The sequence below is a fragment of the Gorilla gorilla genome, chromosome 15 (genome assembly GCF_029281585.2).
Source record: "Gorilla gorilla gorilla isolate KB3781 chromosome 15, NHGRI_mGorGor1-v2.1_pri, whole genome shotgun sequence".
Classification (NCBI taxonomy): domain Eukaryota; kingdom Metazoa; phylum Chordata; class Mammalia; order Primates; family Hominidae; genus Gorilla; species Gorilla gorilla.
Window position 1 is genome coordinate 105,752,363 of NC_073239.2, and position 14,716 is coordinate 105,767,078.

At 40.6% G+C, this 14,716-nt stretch overlaps 1 protein-coding gene and 1 non-coding gene across 3 annotated transcripts in view; both read left to right on the forward strand.

Annotated features, from left to right (window-relative positions):
• The first annotated feature begins 8,641 nt into the window (after positions 1 to 8,641).
• Positions 8,642 to 8,777, forward strand: LOC115930747 (U4 spliceosomal RNA). Its single transcript, XR_004067347.1, has one exon. It is a non-coding gene; the product is annotated as a U4 spliceosomal RNA (small nuclear RNA).
• Positions 8,778 to 10,864: 2,087 nt separating this feature from the next.
• TTC8 (tetratricopeptide repeat domain 8) overlaps positions 10,865 to 14,716 on the forward strand; it is a 55,470-nt gene continuing 51,618 nt past the window's right edge. Inside the window, exon 1 of one of the 2 annotated variants that reach the window (XM_019010180.4) lies at positions 10,865 to 13,165. In XM_019010180.4, coding sequence (XP_018865725.1) covers positions 13,052 to 13,165 — 114 coding nt within the window. In that variant the 5' untranslated portion in view covers positions 10,865 to 13,051. The remainder of the gene's footprint in view (positions 13,166 to 14,716) is intronic. The other variant, XM_055361822.2, reaches the window with a different exon arrangement.

Consider the following 14,716-nt stretch of genomic DNA (forward strand, 5'->3'; position numbering starts at 1 on the left):
AATTTTTTGTATTTTTAGTAGAGACGGGGTTTCACTGTGTTGGCCAGGATGGTCTCGATCTCCTGACCTCGTGATCCGGCCGCCTTGGCCTCCCAAAGTGCTGGGATTACAGGCGTGAGCCACTGCACCTTTCTTTTCTTTTCTTTTCCTTTCTTTTCTTTTCTTTTCTCTTCTCTTGTCTTCTTTCTTTTTTTTTCTTTCTCTCTCTTTCTTTCTCCCCTTCCTTCCTTCCTTCCTCCCTTCCTTCCTTCCTCTCTCCCTCCCTCCCTCTCTCTTTCCCTCTTTCACTCTTTCTCTCTCTCTCTCTTTCTTGACAAGGTCTTGCTCTGTATCTCTCCTAGCTTGGGACTACAGGTGCACACCACCATGCCTAGCTAATTTTTTGTATTTTTTTTGTAGAAGATGGGGTTTCTCTATGTTGTCTAGGGTGGTGTCAAACTCCTGGGCTCAAGCAATTCACCTGCCTCAGCCTCCCAAAGTGCTAGGATTACAGGCATGAGCCACTGTGAACGGCCTTAAATATTTTCAATCTATGGTTGCTTGAAGCTACAGATGTGGAACTCACAGTTATGGAAGGCCCACTATAAAATCATACTTCTAAAATATGTCTGGTGATATTAAAGAGAACCAGAGCCTGACAGTAGTTAAAAGAGCAAAATTCATTTTCATTCAGGAGCTATTACAATCGGGGAAAAGAGACAGTATAAAACTGGGCTCAACTCCAAATACAGCAAGAGCAAGTGGAGATTTATAGCCAAGGAAACAGGTTGCAGGGGGTTGGGAGGTGAGTGGTCGCTGGACAGGAATCACTAAGAGGAGACATCAAGGGAGGAGGAACTCTTGCTGAACTGACTTAACAGACTAGGGTGATCAGCCATCCCCTGGGGGACAGTGGGAGATGAGGAATTTGATCAGATATCAAGGGTGATCAGCTACTGAGGGTGAAGGATTCCTCTTGACTGACATAGCATAACTCTCAGTAAAACCGGGCTCTGCAAGAATTGGACACAGAAGCCCAAGTTTGAGGCCAAATCTAGAAAAGGACTCAAAGGAGCCTGATTACAGTTTGGTCAAGGACACAATCTTTGTCTGGGGTAGTAGGTGCTTTGATGAAAAGATATGGAAGGAAATGAGATGGAGATGGTTTGGAGGGAGGACCTCTTTAATGAAGTGACACACTTCAGTGGGGACCTTTATGAACTGGCAGAGTGAGGCAGGTGCATACCTGGGGGAAGAGTGTAGCTGTCAGCGAATAGTAAATGTGAATACCCTGCTAAACCCACTCAAGGACCAGCAAGAAGGCAGTGTCACTTAAGTGGAATGAGCAAGGCTGAGGAGGTAAGATATGGTTGGTGAAGTAGCCAGTAGCTACAAATGTAGGACCTTTAGATAGCTTGGTAGGGAGTTTGGATGGTGTTGGTAAAGCATTTTGGAACTTAATTTTTCTAAAAAAGAGCAGTACTGTAGCCAAATCAAAGAAATTTTCTAACTCATTGTCCTCCTCTTACATATGTAAATAAATGTCTTTGTGGCAGATCAGAGTAAAAGGCAGGGATGTAAGAATATATTGTATATTGCATTTTCCTTTTCTTTTCTCTTTTTGAGACAGTGTCTCGCTCTGTTGCCCAGGCTGGAGTGCAGTGGTGCAACCTCGGCTCATTGCAAACTCTGCCTCCCAGGTTCAAGTGATTCTCCTGATTCAGCCTCCCAAGTAGGTGGGATTACAGGCACGCGCCACCAAGCCTGGCTAATTTTTGTATTTTTAGTAGAGACAGGGTTTCACCATATTGGCCAGGCTGGTTTCAAACTCCTGACCTCAAGTGATCCACCTGACTCAGCCTCCCAAAGTGCTAGGATTACAGATGTGAGCCACCGCACCCGGCCTCTATATTACATCTTTTCAAATAAGAAGTTTTATATTTTAAAATACTTATATCAGGATTCCCAATAAAAGTTAAAGGTTGGCTGGGCGTGGTGGCTGACACCTACAATCCCAGCACATTAGGAGGCCGAGGTGGTAGAACTGCTTGAGCCCAGGAATACAAGACCAGCCTGGGCACCAGAGTAAGACCCTATCTATTAAAAAAAAAAAATAGAAAAATTAGCTGGGCATGGTAGTACATGCCTGTATCCCCAGCTACTTAAGGCAGGTGGATTAATTGAGCCTGGGAGGTAGAGGCCACAGTGAGCCATAATCTCACCACTGTACTCCAGCCTAGGTGACAGAGTAAGACCCTGTCTCGAAAAGAAATCAAAAATAAAAATAAAAGTTAAAGGTCTTTAACTGTTTTACATATAAATGCTACATGGGAAGTAGATTTTATTTTGATTAAAATGTCATTGTTTCAGCTAAAGAAAGTCTAGGTCTACTTTTCTTTTTAAAAAGTATTTTAAAAGAATCAGCCACGGCTCTTTGCCACCGAATAGGAATAAGGCACTCTTTCATATCATGTTCAATCACATCAGGATAAAACGGCGCCAGAGGTGGCTGTCACATAAATAGAATTTATACCAACGGAGTTCTCAGCCTACTTCAATTGTTGAAAATTAATTTATTTTCAGACTTCTAAACCTGATTTTCAGAGTACAAGAAGCTTGATAGAAAAAGCAATTCAGTGTAATCAGCTCTCTTTATATGCTTAGTTTAAAACTCTTTAGCCTGTCTTATATGATATGAATCAGAGGGAATTGATAAATATTCCTAAAAACACCTGGATAGATTACCTTAGTGAATGTGTAATTGCCTGTGAAATTCTGGCTGTGAAGTTTTCTGTGAAACAAGAAAATTTAGAATCAAAGGAGATGTTTAATAATTTTATTTTCATTTTCTTAAGACCTTTGCCAAAATAACAGGTAATGACATCACTGAAGAGCTCTAGCAGAAAATAGATCTTGGCAATTGGTCAGTAATTTGAGATTAATGTAATGCAAATCATGAACAAAAATTGAGAAGCATTTTATATATTTTCAGGGAGATTGCTAGTTTTATAGTGCTTTTTTGATTTGGAGGTTACTATAGTAGCAGCAGAGTATTATTAAGTGTGTATTTCTCACCACATAAATAAAAGTTTTTGTTCAAGTATTTGAAATGCCAGTAATATTGGATTGTGACTACTTTATGGCATAAAATAGTTTTTCTATGAATAAAGGCTCACATAGGCTTAAGCCTTAAAAAAAGTGAAGATTTGAAAACAAAGCTACAGAAATTAAAATTGTGTTGTATGGTTATAAATATTAACCTTTATACCAATGGCACTGAAGAGACAAGGCAGAAATAGGATTCAGTATATACTAGAATTAGTAGAGGATGAAGGTAGTATTCTAAGTTACTGAATCAAAGTGTCCAATAAATTACAGAATACAAAATAAATATTTTTAAAAACAAGAGATTTCCTATATAACAAAATTTTCTAGAAAGAAAACTATCTGGCTGGGCGCAGTGACTCATGCTTGTAATCCCAGCAGTTTAGGAGGCCATGGTGGGTAGATCACCTGAGCCCAGGAGTTCGAGACCAGCCTGGGCAACATGGCAAAACCTCATCTCTACAAAAATTAGCCGGGCATGGTGGTCTGGTGCCTGTAGTCCCAGCTATTTGGGAGGCTGAGGTGGGAGGATCACTTGAGCCTGGGAGGCAGAGATTGCAGTGAGCAGAGATTGTGCCATTGCACTCCAGCCTGGGCAACAGACTGAGACCCTGTTTGAAAAAAAAAAAAGGAATTTTCATAATTTTTAAGGTTAACTACACTTACAAGGACTAATCTTCAAAGGCTTTGGCATTTTAATAAAAAATGTTATACAGCACCATGTTTTTAAATGGTTAAAATTGGTTCCGTATGCATTTAAATAGATGCCAAATTACACATTCAAACATTACAACATTTATTAAAATATAACTGTCAATTTTGCACTTAGTATAAAAGTATAGTATGTATTGAACTTCATTCAACTATTCATTCAACAAACGTCTATAAAATGATTATTGTCACATGCCATTTGCTGAATGAATACATTAAAGTCTACTTGGAGAATCAGATATTACAATGTAGCACAATAAGTTTTTTTTTAATTTTTATTTATTTATTTATTTATTTATTTATTTATTTATTTATTTGAGATGGAGTCTTGCTCTGTTGCCTGGGCTGGAATGCAGTGGCATGATCTCAGCTCACTGCAACCTCTAACTCCAGGGTTCAAGAGATGCTCCTGCCTCAGCCTCCTGAGTAGCTAGGACTACAGGCGTGTGCCACCAAACCCGGCTAATTTTTATACTTTTTGTGGAGATAGGGTTTTGCCATATTGGCCAGGCTGGTCTCGAACTCCTGAGCTCAAGTGATCTGCCTGCCTCAGCCTCCCAAAGTGCTGGGATTACGCCCAAAGATGTGAGCCACCGCTCCTGGCCTAGTTTTATAATAAGAGTATTAATGATATCTTGCAGACAGGCCCTTGGAGCATCCATTAAGGTTCACAGTAGAGTGGGAATTTGGCCTGAATCTATCTACACCAATAAGAAAAAAAAGCATGTGGAGAGGAGATAAGGACACTGCAGATGTTAGACAGCACATGGGAAGACACTATATGAAGTTCAGATGGAGTAGGGAGAAGTCAAGTGTGGTTAGAAGTGTACAGCTGGTTGAGGGTGCAGGATTTTGACTAAACATGAGTTCAAATTCTGGTTGCGCTACTCACTAGCTGGAGGACTTTTTGCAAGTAACTAAACCTAAGTTGCTGTCCTTTCATCTGTAAAATGGGGATAGTAATAATACCTAGCTTGCAGAGTTAATAGGAAGATTTAAGAGCACGTGTGGAACCTAGTATTGTGTCTAACCTACCCAGACTAAGAGCTAAATAAATGGGCCAGACACGGTGGTTTCTTCCTGTAATCCCAGCACTTTGGGAGGCTGAGGCGGGTGGATCACCTGAGGTCAGGAGTTCGAAACCAGCATGGCCAACATGGTGAAACCTCGTCTCTACTAAAAATACAAAAATTAACCGGGTGTGGTAGCAGGTGCCTGTAATCCCAGCTACTTGGGAGGCTGAGACAGAAGAATAGCTTGAACCTCGGAGGTAGAGGTTGCAGTGAGCTGAGATCACGCCATTGCACTCCAGACTGGACAACAGAGCAAGACTGTCTCAAAATAAATAAATAAAAATTAAAATAAATAAATAAATAAATGGTAGCCATTTTTATATTATTTATTACTACTTCATGTAAGTAATATCAAAAAACATTTGGCTATATATTTCTGAGAATTTTTCATTCCATGGCCTTAAAATTCTTTTAGTTTTTAAATTTAATTTATTATTTATTATTATTTTTTGGAGACAGAGTCTTACTATGTTGCTGAGACTGGCCTCAAATTCCTGGGCTCAAGCAATCCTCCCACCTCAGCCTCCCAAATATCTGGGACTACAGGCACGCACCTGGCCATTCTATGGCTTTTTAAATGACAAGTGAGTGTTGCCAACCTCTTTTAGATGTTCTCTAAAAGAAAATGATATTTATTCAGGAATAGGACATTGCAATGGGAATATGTGTGCCATAGTAAACTATATGCATATTAAGGGAGGTAAAGGAAGATAAAGGTTTTAAAAGGAAAAATAAAGAGGATTACAGAATTGTTTTGAAGTGATTCTCCTTCAAAGGATCATAACAAGGATCTGTAACAAGCATGGCATCAGTCAAGGTTGGCTGGCAGATGTCCTCACAGAAGTATTTTTTGTGTAAGGTTGTGATGATCTTTGTGCAATGTTGTGCTTTTTGTAGTCTTTTGTGATAGTTTTTGTTACAAAACACTCACGCAGGAGAACCCTCTCTTCATAGCCTTCCTCAGTTCTATTTGTCAGGATTTTGTTCTTTTTTTTTTTTTTTGAGACGGAGTCTCGCTCTGTTACCCAGGCTGGAGTGCAGTGGTGCGATCTCGGCTCACTGCAAGCTCTGCCTCCCGGGTTCAAGCCATTCTCCTGCCTCAGCCTCCCGAGTAGCTGGGACTACAGGCGCCCTCCACCACACCTGGCTAATTTTTTTTGCATTTTTAGTAGAGACGGGGTTTCACCGTGTTAGCCAGGATGGTCTCGATCTCCTGACCTCGTGATCCGCCCGCCTCGGCCTCCCAAAGTGCTGGGATTACAGGCGTGAGCCACCGCGCCTGGCCGATTTTGTTCGTTTTTAACACAAATGACAACATTTTGATTCTGAGGACTTTCATGTAATAATGAGTTCACTTTTTCATATGGAGCCCAAGAGTATAAAAGTGTCACTTCTTCCTGACCAAAAATACGGTAAACGAGTTACTTCAGACTACATTCACTTTGGGGAATAATCTCTACCCCAGAATCAGTGGTTTATGTAACTGCCTGTTATAGAACTTGATAATCTTAAAAAGCTTTACAGAGAGCATCTATTACATGGTAAAATGTCCAAAAAGTAGAAAATTTCTATGAATTCAAGCACATGCATGTGGCTTTGCAAGTATTTTAAAATCATTTGCATGAGTAATTGTCCCTTGAAAGAATAAGCTGCATTTGCATGTCTCTTTCTTTAGGTCTGTTTCTGTCTCAGTTGCACTCAGGTTTCTGTTCCTATTCACTCTTGACTCCCTGAAATGACTCTGACAAATATTGCAAATAGATACCTAATGGCCAAATCAGTGACTTTTTTTAAGCTTTTCCTTTCCATTAATTCTCAGAAGTGAACATGGTTGAACTGCCTCTTCTTTTTGAAATTCTGTCTGTACTTTGGCTTCATGATGCCACACCCACTTGGTTTTCCTCTTACATCTCTGGCCACTCTTTCTCAGTAGATTTGATTTTTCCTCTTTTCATTACCTGCCCCTCAGTGTTGGGAATCTGCAGGGTTTCTGTCTTTGGCTCTCTTCTCATTCTACAAATTCTCTGTGGGATGATTTCATCCTCTTTATTGCTTTCCATGAGCAGGTGTATAATAATATGAGTCTCAAATTTAATCTCCATCCCTGACCTTGCTCCATTGTTTCTGACTGGCTTCTAACTCTAGTTACTAACAGAATATCTCCATCTGGCTGTCCCAGAGACACTTAAAATCATTATATCCCAAAATGAATTTAATCTCTGTTTTTTTCCAACCTTTTCTGTCTCCTTCACTCTCATCTTGGTGACTGGCTCCCCTATCCATACATGCACAACCCAGAGAGCTGGGAGTTATCCTGGCTTCTTTTCTTTCCTTAGCCAAATGCCCTCCCCATATTCAATCGGTGTCCAAGTCCTGTTGATTCTATTTCTTGAACATGTTTTGGCCTCTTCTGTCCATCCCCATTACTCCCAGCAACTCACATCATGACTATTGCAATAGTATCCTAGCCAGTCTCCTTGCCTTCACTTTTAGTCAATCAAGTTGTTTCGTTTCACTGGTAAAACTTCTCTGGTGGCTTTTCACTGATTATGGGCTAAAACCCAAACTTCCCTGCATGGTGTTCCATATTCTTGACGATCTGGCTTCAGTGAATCTTTGTGTCTTCTTTTTTTTCCCACCCCTCCTTTTCTGTCCACAGGATTGCATGCTGTTGGGAAACTTTTCCTCAGCGGCTGACTGCAGAGCTGTTTATGAACCCCACACACAGGTAGAATCACTCAGTCCTGTGCCTACGTCCATAACCGCATTCTCTCACAGGTTTCCATCATGGCTCCTATCACCCTTTATTTAACTTATTTGTTTATATGCACATTTCACCCTATTTCTCTGGCATCTCATAGTATTTAAAAGAATTTTTGGCATAAATATCAGTATCAATAGATATACATCAAGCACTTTCTTAAGGAATTCCTCAAGAAACTTCCTCCAAGAACTTCCTCAAGGAACTGGGAAAATGAGAACAACTTCCTATCTCTTTGGTAATTCCTCAAACTGTTCTATCTCTAGCATGTAATAAACATTGTCTTGCTGTGGGGTAATTAAGGAATCAGAGAGATCGAGGGGTTAAGGAGGAATTATTTAATTATTTAGGTGCACCAACCCAGTCGGATTAACATCAAAAGGACTGAGCCTCGAACAGAGAGTCAAGCTACCTTTTAAGCATTTTTTGGGGCAGGGGGAGATCTATGCAGGGGGAAGCATGTTACAGAAGCGAGAAACAAAGACAGTTATTCAATTAAGACATGCATTACATTATTTCTTACTTTTCAAGGAACAACATGTTTTACGACTTGACATTATCTGTCTAGTGACCTTGCAGCTGCACAGCTAGAGAAACAGAGTCTTCACAATGCCTGGGAAAGGGAGAGATAAGGTCCACTAGCCACAGAAAAACAGGCAGTTAATTTTAAAGGACTCCAGCTCTTTCTCTTCTTCAGGGGGAATTGGGTTTTCTTACATACAACTGAGTTTTTGCTTACACATTCTTTAATTTCTTTTAATTCCTATTTCAGTCTGACTGAAAATAGAGGAGCTACCTGGTTGCATACATTACTGATTCCCCGCCAACGTGTTTCTATGTTCTTTGAAAGACAATGTAATTGTGCCTTACTTGAATTAAATTGATGTGATCTCCACAGTCATCCCATAAAATATTCACTATCATTATCACTATCATTATAATCTGGCTCAAAGGCCAGATTAAGATGGTCAAATAAATTAGTTTGTTAAACCAATTTAAAACACACAGTCTTAGCTTTGTACAGTGGAAATATGGTAGCCAATGAGGTTTATCCTAGGTTATTGCTAATTGAAAACTTTTTCCAATACCCTGCCATGACAACTTGCAAGATAGTCAGCACTGGCAATTTTTGACAGTCACTATGGAGACTGAATTGTTTTAGAAAAAAGTGGGAAGCAAGGGGAAAGAGATTGAGTAGGTGAACACATTTAGATCAGGCAGGTGAAAGGACCACACTACTGTGGGTCACTCAATGTTCACATGTTCTGCCTCTCTCTCTGCCTCATCTGCCTTCTCCAAAGATGGCATGGTTACAAGAACCAGAGTGTAGGTAAGAATGTTCAAAGATGGAAAGTTCATGGTGCCAGTCTATGTTTGCTCTATCAAAAAGACCGAGGTTGCTGAGTGCTGTGGCTCACACCTGTAATTCCAACACTTTGGAAGATTGAAGCAGGCAGAGTACTTGAGCCCAGGAGTTCAAGAACAGCCTGGGCAACATGGTGAGACCACGTCTCTACAAAAAATTTTAAAAAAAATTAGCTGGGCATGATGGTGCGTGCCTGTAGTCCCAACTACCCGGGAAGATGAGGTGGGAGGATCACCTGAGACCTGGAGGTAGAGGTTGCAGTGAGCAGGCAATGAGTCATGATTGTGCCACTGCACTCCAGCCTGGACGACAGAGCAAGATCCTGTCCCCAAACAATAAAAATAACAAAAAGATAGAGGTAAGTATGAGCTACACCTATAGCTCAGCAATGACCTGATGAGCAGCAGTATACATTTGAAGCACAAAACAAGTGGGTTAGAATGGATGATACCAATGGGTGGTCAATTTGAGGCAACAAGACTGATCCATGCTTTATGAATATTTAAGGTTTATTTTGCTTTCCATCTCTGTTTACAAGTAACACTCTTGTTTGTTTTGTCCTTTTAACGTATGTCTAAGAAGTAAATGTCTATTCTATGTTTAACATGTTTCATGGGTTAATGATTTACTTATTATCTGTACTTAACATATGAATTGATGTAACATATACTTACAGATAAGTTTCATCTATCCCATTTGTTTTTCCTATTCTTTAGGGCAGAATTGAAAATTCTTAAATAATACAGCAAATGCATGTTACATTATGGATAAAAAATCTGAGGCACAGGCCAGTAAGTCCCTTCCACAAAGTCCCCACAACTTTGCCAAGGGCATGAAAAAGTCAGGTTTCAAATACAAAACATCTGGCCCCAGAGCCCAATTTTTTTTTTTTTTTTTTTTTTTTTTTAGTGACAGGGTCTTGCTCTGCTGCCAGGCTGGAGTGCAATGGCATGCTCATGGCTCACTGCAGCTTTGACTTCCTGGGCTCAAGGCTCAAGTGATCCTCCTTGCCTTTGGCCTCCCAAAGTGCTGAGATTATAGGCCTGAGCCACCATGCCCGGCCTCAGAGCCCACTTCTTAATCACCATCCTACACTGATTCCTAATTTGCCTGAGAAAACACAGCTGCTAAATCTAACCTTAAGTCCAGTGCTCTTCGTGCTAACTCTTTGTGTATAAGTACTCTCCGGCCAGGAGATCTGTCTTGTTGATCTCTGCATTCTTACCACCAAGCACAGAGCCTGGGCAAATACTTGTTGACCAAGAAAATATCTCATTTTATGCCTTTTGTTTTTCTTTTGGGTTAAATGTGCAGAATAATTCCAATTTAACATTTAAGAAAATTTAAACTTTGGCATTTAAAGTTAAATTACCTTAGGTATTTGATTTAAGACTGATTAACCTAAAGAAATATCTAGTTGCTACAGAGTAAAAGATAAGGATCTATGAACTGAGATCTAGCATCGATTGTGAAACTAACGCTTTTAAAGGGCTTGTTTCTCTGTGCTTCACTTTCTCTAGGAGGAAAATGGTCCTAGTAACTCTTATCTATTCCCTTCACCAGGAATTGTTACATTGTCTATTCTTCCTCTTACTAGCATATCTTTAAAAAAAATGGTTTCTGCTTTATCAGTTAGATATTATTAAAAAATGTAAATCTGTCTATAAATTCATAAAATCAATGAACCATAAACATATTTACATGATATTAAAAATAACATATTTTTATATCCCTTTAAAGACACATTTTATGCTACATTTGGACATGTTTAACATCCTGTAATTTGCTAAATATCCTACAATTTTCCTCATTCATTTGACTTTTGTGAGAGGAAAAAAATAGCCTTCTGAAAGAAGTTAACATACATTATACGCTAGTAAAATATTTTAATGCCTCATTTGTTCCACATTTATTTATATGTTTATTGGCATGTTTATTTCCCCACTTATGTAAATAGTGTTTCTCTGTAGGAAGTTGGCAATAATCTCAATAGATACATGACTAGAACTCAATGTAGTGGGTTATTAATCCTGGCTACCCATCAGAATCACCTGAGACACTTAAAAAAACAAAACCGATGCCCCAGTCCTACCTCAAACAATTTAAGTCAATATTTCTAGGGCTGGAATTGGGACAACTCTATTTTTAAGAACTTCTCAGATATTCTACAAAATACTTGACCAGCACTTTTCAACGCTGTCAAGGTCATCATAAACAAGGAATGTCTAAAAAACTGCCACAGTGTCAGAGGAGGTAAAGGAGACATGATAACTAAATGTTATGTGGTACCCTAAGTGAGATCCTGGAATAGAGAAATAATATTAAGGGAAAACTACTGAAATCCAAATAAACTGTGGAGTTTATTTAATAGTAATGTACCATTGTTGATTCCTTAGTTGTAACAAATGTATCATCTTACACTAAAACAAATGTCAACATCTCACACAATAGAGAAACTGGGTATATGGGAACTGTCTACTATTTTTGTGACTTTTCTGTAAATCGAAAACTATTCTTTAAAAAAGTTTATTTAGAACATCTGACTATATGCTAGAGAGTAAAAGATAAGGATCTATGAACTGAGATCTAGCATCATTTGTGAAACTGACCCTTTTAAAGGGTTTCTCTGTGCTTCACTTTCTCTAGTAGGGTTGAAAATCACTTACATAGTAATCTGCTTACAGTGTACCAGAAAACAAAAAGACGCTGTGAAATATTGAGCCCAACTGTCAATTGTGGGCATGTGCGTTCTTAAAAATTTGACACTCAGAAACCACGGGCTGCTTCATTAGGACCTTTAGGGAGATTACATTTCTACCGGCAGTTCCAGGAGAACACAAATAGACTAATGACAATACACTTAACTGTAACAATGACAATCCTGATAATTACTGACTTCCAAAATACAACAATTCGATAAAGACTGCTTAGTAGAGAATAAAAGGTAACAATAAATTTCTTAGTTTAGAAGCATAAGTTTCATTTTAATACCTATGAAAAATATAAATATGTGGATTAAATAGAATGTCTAATGTTTTCTCAGACCCCAGTGGTTTGAGAAAAGCCTACCTGGATTTAGCCGGTCACACCTCTCTTTTCATAACCATTGCCATTTTAAGCATATTTGTCATCTGTGCAAATTTCTAGAGAAAAGTCAGAATTATGTTTGAAGAAATCACTCTGCACAAGTAAACCCTTGCCAAACAGCAAGTGCCAGGAGACGATGTTTCACAAAGCTTTTAAAAATTATTATTATTATTATTTTTTTTTTTGCACACATTATCTAGTTTGGTAAAACTGTCACCAATTTACAATCCGGAATCACCATGTGAGTCGAATTAACAAATGTATTAGCAACTTGTAGTCAACCAGATTGCAGTTCCAGCTCCCTAACTCAATGCAATTTTAACAATTTATCTTCTCTGAGTCTATCTCAGTTTCTCATCTGTAAAATGTGTAAAAGCAAGCCACTTGCAGTTCAGATGTTGAGATTCGGTGGGAAGGACCTCGAGAAACAGCGGACAATTTCAGGATTTAGGGCTTTAGGTCTTGATGGGTGGATGGTACTGTGGAAGCTGTTTACTTGTTTGTGTTTCTAGAATCGGAAGGTAAAGCGAAAGGGATGGAAACGAACGAAAGGAAGAAGTAGGACAGACACCAGACAGAGATCAACTCCAGGGACTCTTCCGGACCTGCAGGGCAGGCAGAGCATTCGGTTGCTAGGCAGCTGCGCCTCCTGGGAGGGTGGGGGACCCCAGGGGCAGGTGTCTAACTCACTACCTTTTTGTTTAGCCGCGGTGCCTTCTTTTCAAAATCAATGAAACCTGTAGCCTTTAAAAGTAGACATCTTTTTGCAACCAAGTTTAGGCAAGCCCTATAGCCGAGTTCTGCTTGCGGTTGTTTTTCTTTTTCCTGTTCTCAGGCGCGCTGCGGGCACCTCTCGGACAAGGCCCCAGCCGTCGCGGGTTGCCGGGCAGAGTCGGACGCCGCCAGCTCTTCACTCCACGCCCACCGCTCTCCTGGAGCGCTGGGCCTTCGCTGGCCTCACCGGCAGCCATGAGCTCGGAGATGGAGCCGCTGCTCCTGGCCTGGAGCTATTTTAGGCGCAGGAAGTTCCAGCTCTGCGCCGATCTATGCACGCAGATGCTGGAGAAGTCCCCTTATGACCAGGTACCGGCCAGCTCCCGTCAGCCTGTGCATCCTGACGCTGAGGCTGCGGGGTCTGGGGCATATCCCAGCTCCGGGTGGGGAGGCCGGGGATGAAGGCCCGAGGCGGGGCTGACCGTTCGGCCCTCGGAGGCGCCCGGAGCGAGACCTTGTGGAGCTGTGGCTAGCGGGTCCGCTGTCCGCCACGTCTACGGGGATAGCAAGTTCTGTGCCATGACCGCCCCCTCCTCACAATCTTCAGCCTCCCCTTCCCTATACGTGTCCCAGAGTGAGAGCCCTGAACTTTACTTGAGGAGGAACTTTTATAATTCGTTTATACTTGCATATTGATGGGCTTTAAGCTCTCAGCGTGTGCGTTAATTTCTAAAAAATATGCATAAACAAAGATCTGTGACTCTCCACCTCCTGTTAACATAGCTGCCTTCTTCCTTTTGGATCGAACATGTGATCCTCCCACCTCATCTTTAGACTGTTGTCCAAGAGTGAAGGAGGCCATGAGTTTAGCTTGAGGCAAATATGCAAATTAGAAGAATGAGAATCTAGGAGGGAGAAAGATACATTCATTATTTTAAAAATTACCTAGGCAAGGGAAGCTATAATTTTAGGAGGGAGAAATGGGAAAGAAAGGCTCCTTACAAGAAGGAATGATGGCATTGATGAAAAGAGAACTTAAACTAGAGTAATGTATATAGCGAGTGGAAAAGGTGGTATACAATGTACGTGAGCGGTACAATTCTGGTGGGCAGGTGGCTCCTGGAATACGCAAAAAAGGAGAAAATGGGAGAACAGAAGTAGCGGTGCGGCAGTTTGTCAGTGCTTTTAGTAAATGCGGAATATACCTACGTAGTTCTAGTTCCCTAGCTTTTCCTCTAGTGGTGTTGCCTTGGAGATGTTAGAAAAAATGGAAAATTGAAGGGAGTTACAAAAGCGGAGGCCTGAGTGTGAATGCTGTTACTAGGCTCTGCCTTAGCTCCCAGCAAATGGATGATGGATGATAACCTGCTGAGATGAACATTTTGTCTTTCAGATAGTACATCTCTCTTAGAACAGCCTACGTTAGTGGTAATACAAAGCTAGGTTCTGTTGTTAGTTCACATTAATTAATAGGACTATATTTCTGTAGACAAGCATTTTTCCAAGGTTTTTTTAAATTTGTTTTATTTTTTTAATTTTTTTGAGACGGAGTCTCGCTCTGTCGCCCAGGCTGGAGTGCAGTGGCGCGGCGCGATCTCGGCTCTCTGCAACCTCCGCCTCCCAGGTTCAAGCGATTCTCCTGCCTCAGACTCCCGAGTAGCTGGGACTACAGTTACGTGCCACCACGCCTGGCTAATTTTTTTGTATTTTTAGTAGAGACGGGATTTCACCGTGTTAGCCAGGGTGGTCTCGAACTCCTGACCTCGTGATCTGTCTGCCTCGGCCTCCCAAAGTGTTGGGATTACAGGCATGAGCCACCGCGCCCAGCCCCCAAATGTGTTTTTTGGCATAGTAATCTCATAGATATTGCTTAAAAAAATACACAATCAAATATGTTTGGGAATTGTGACAAAATATTGA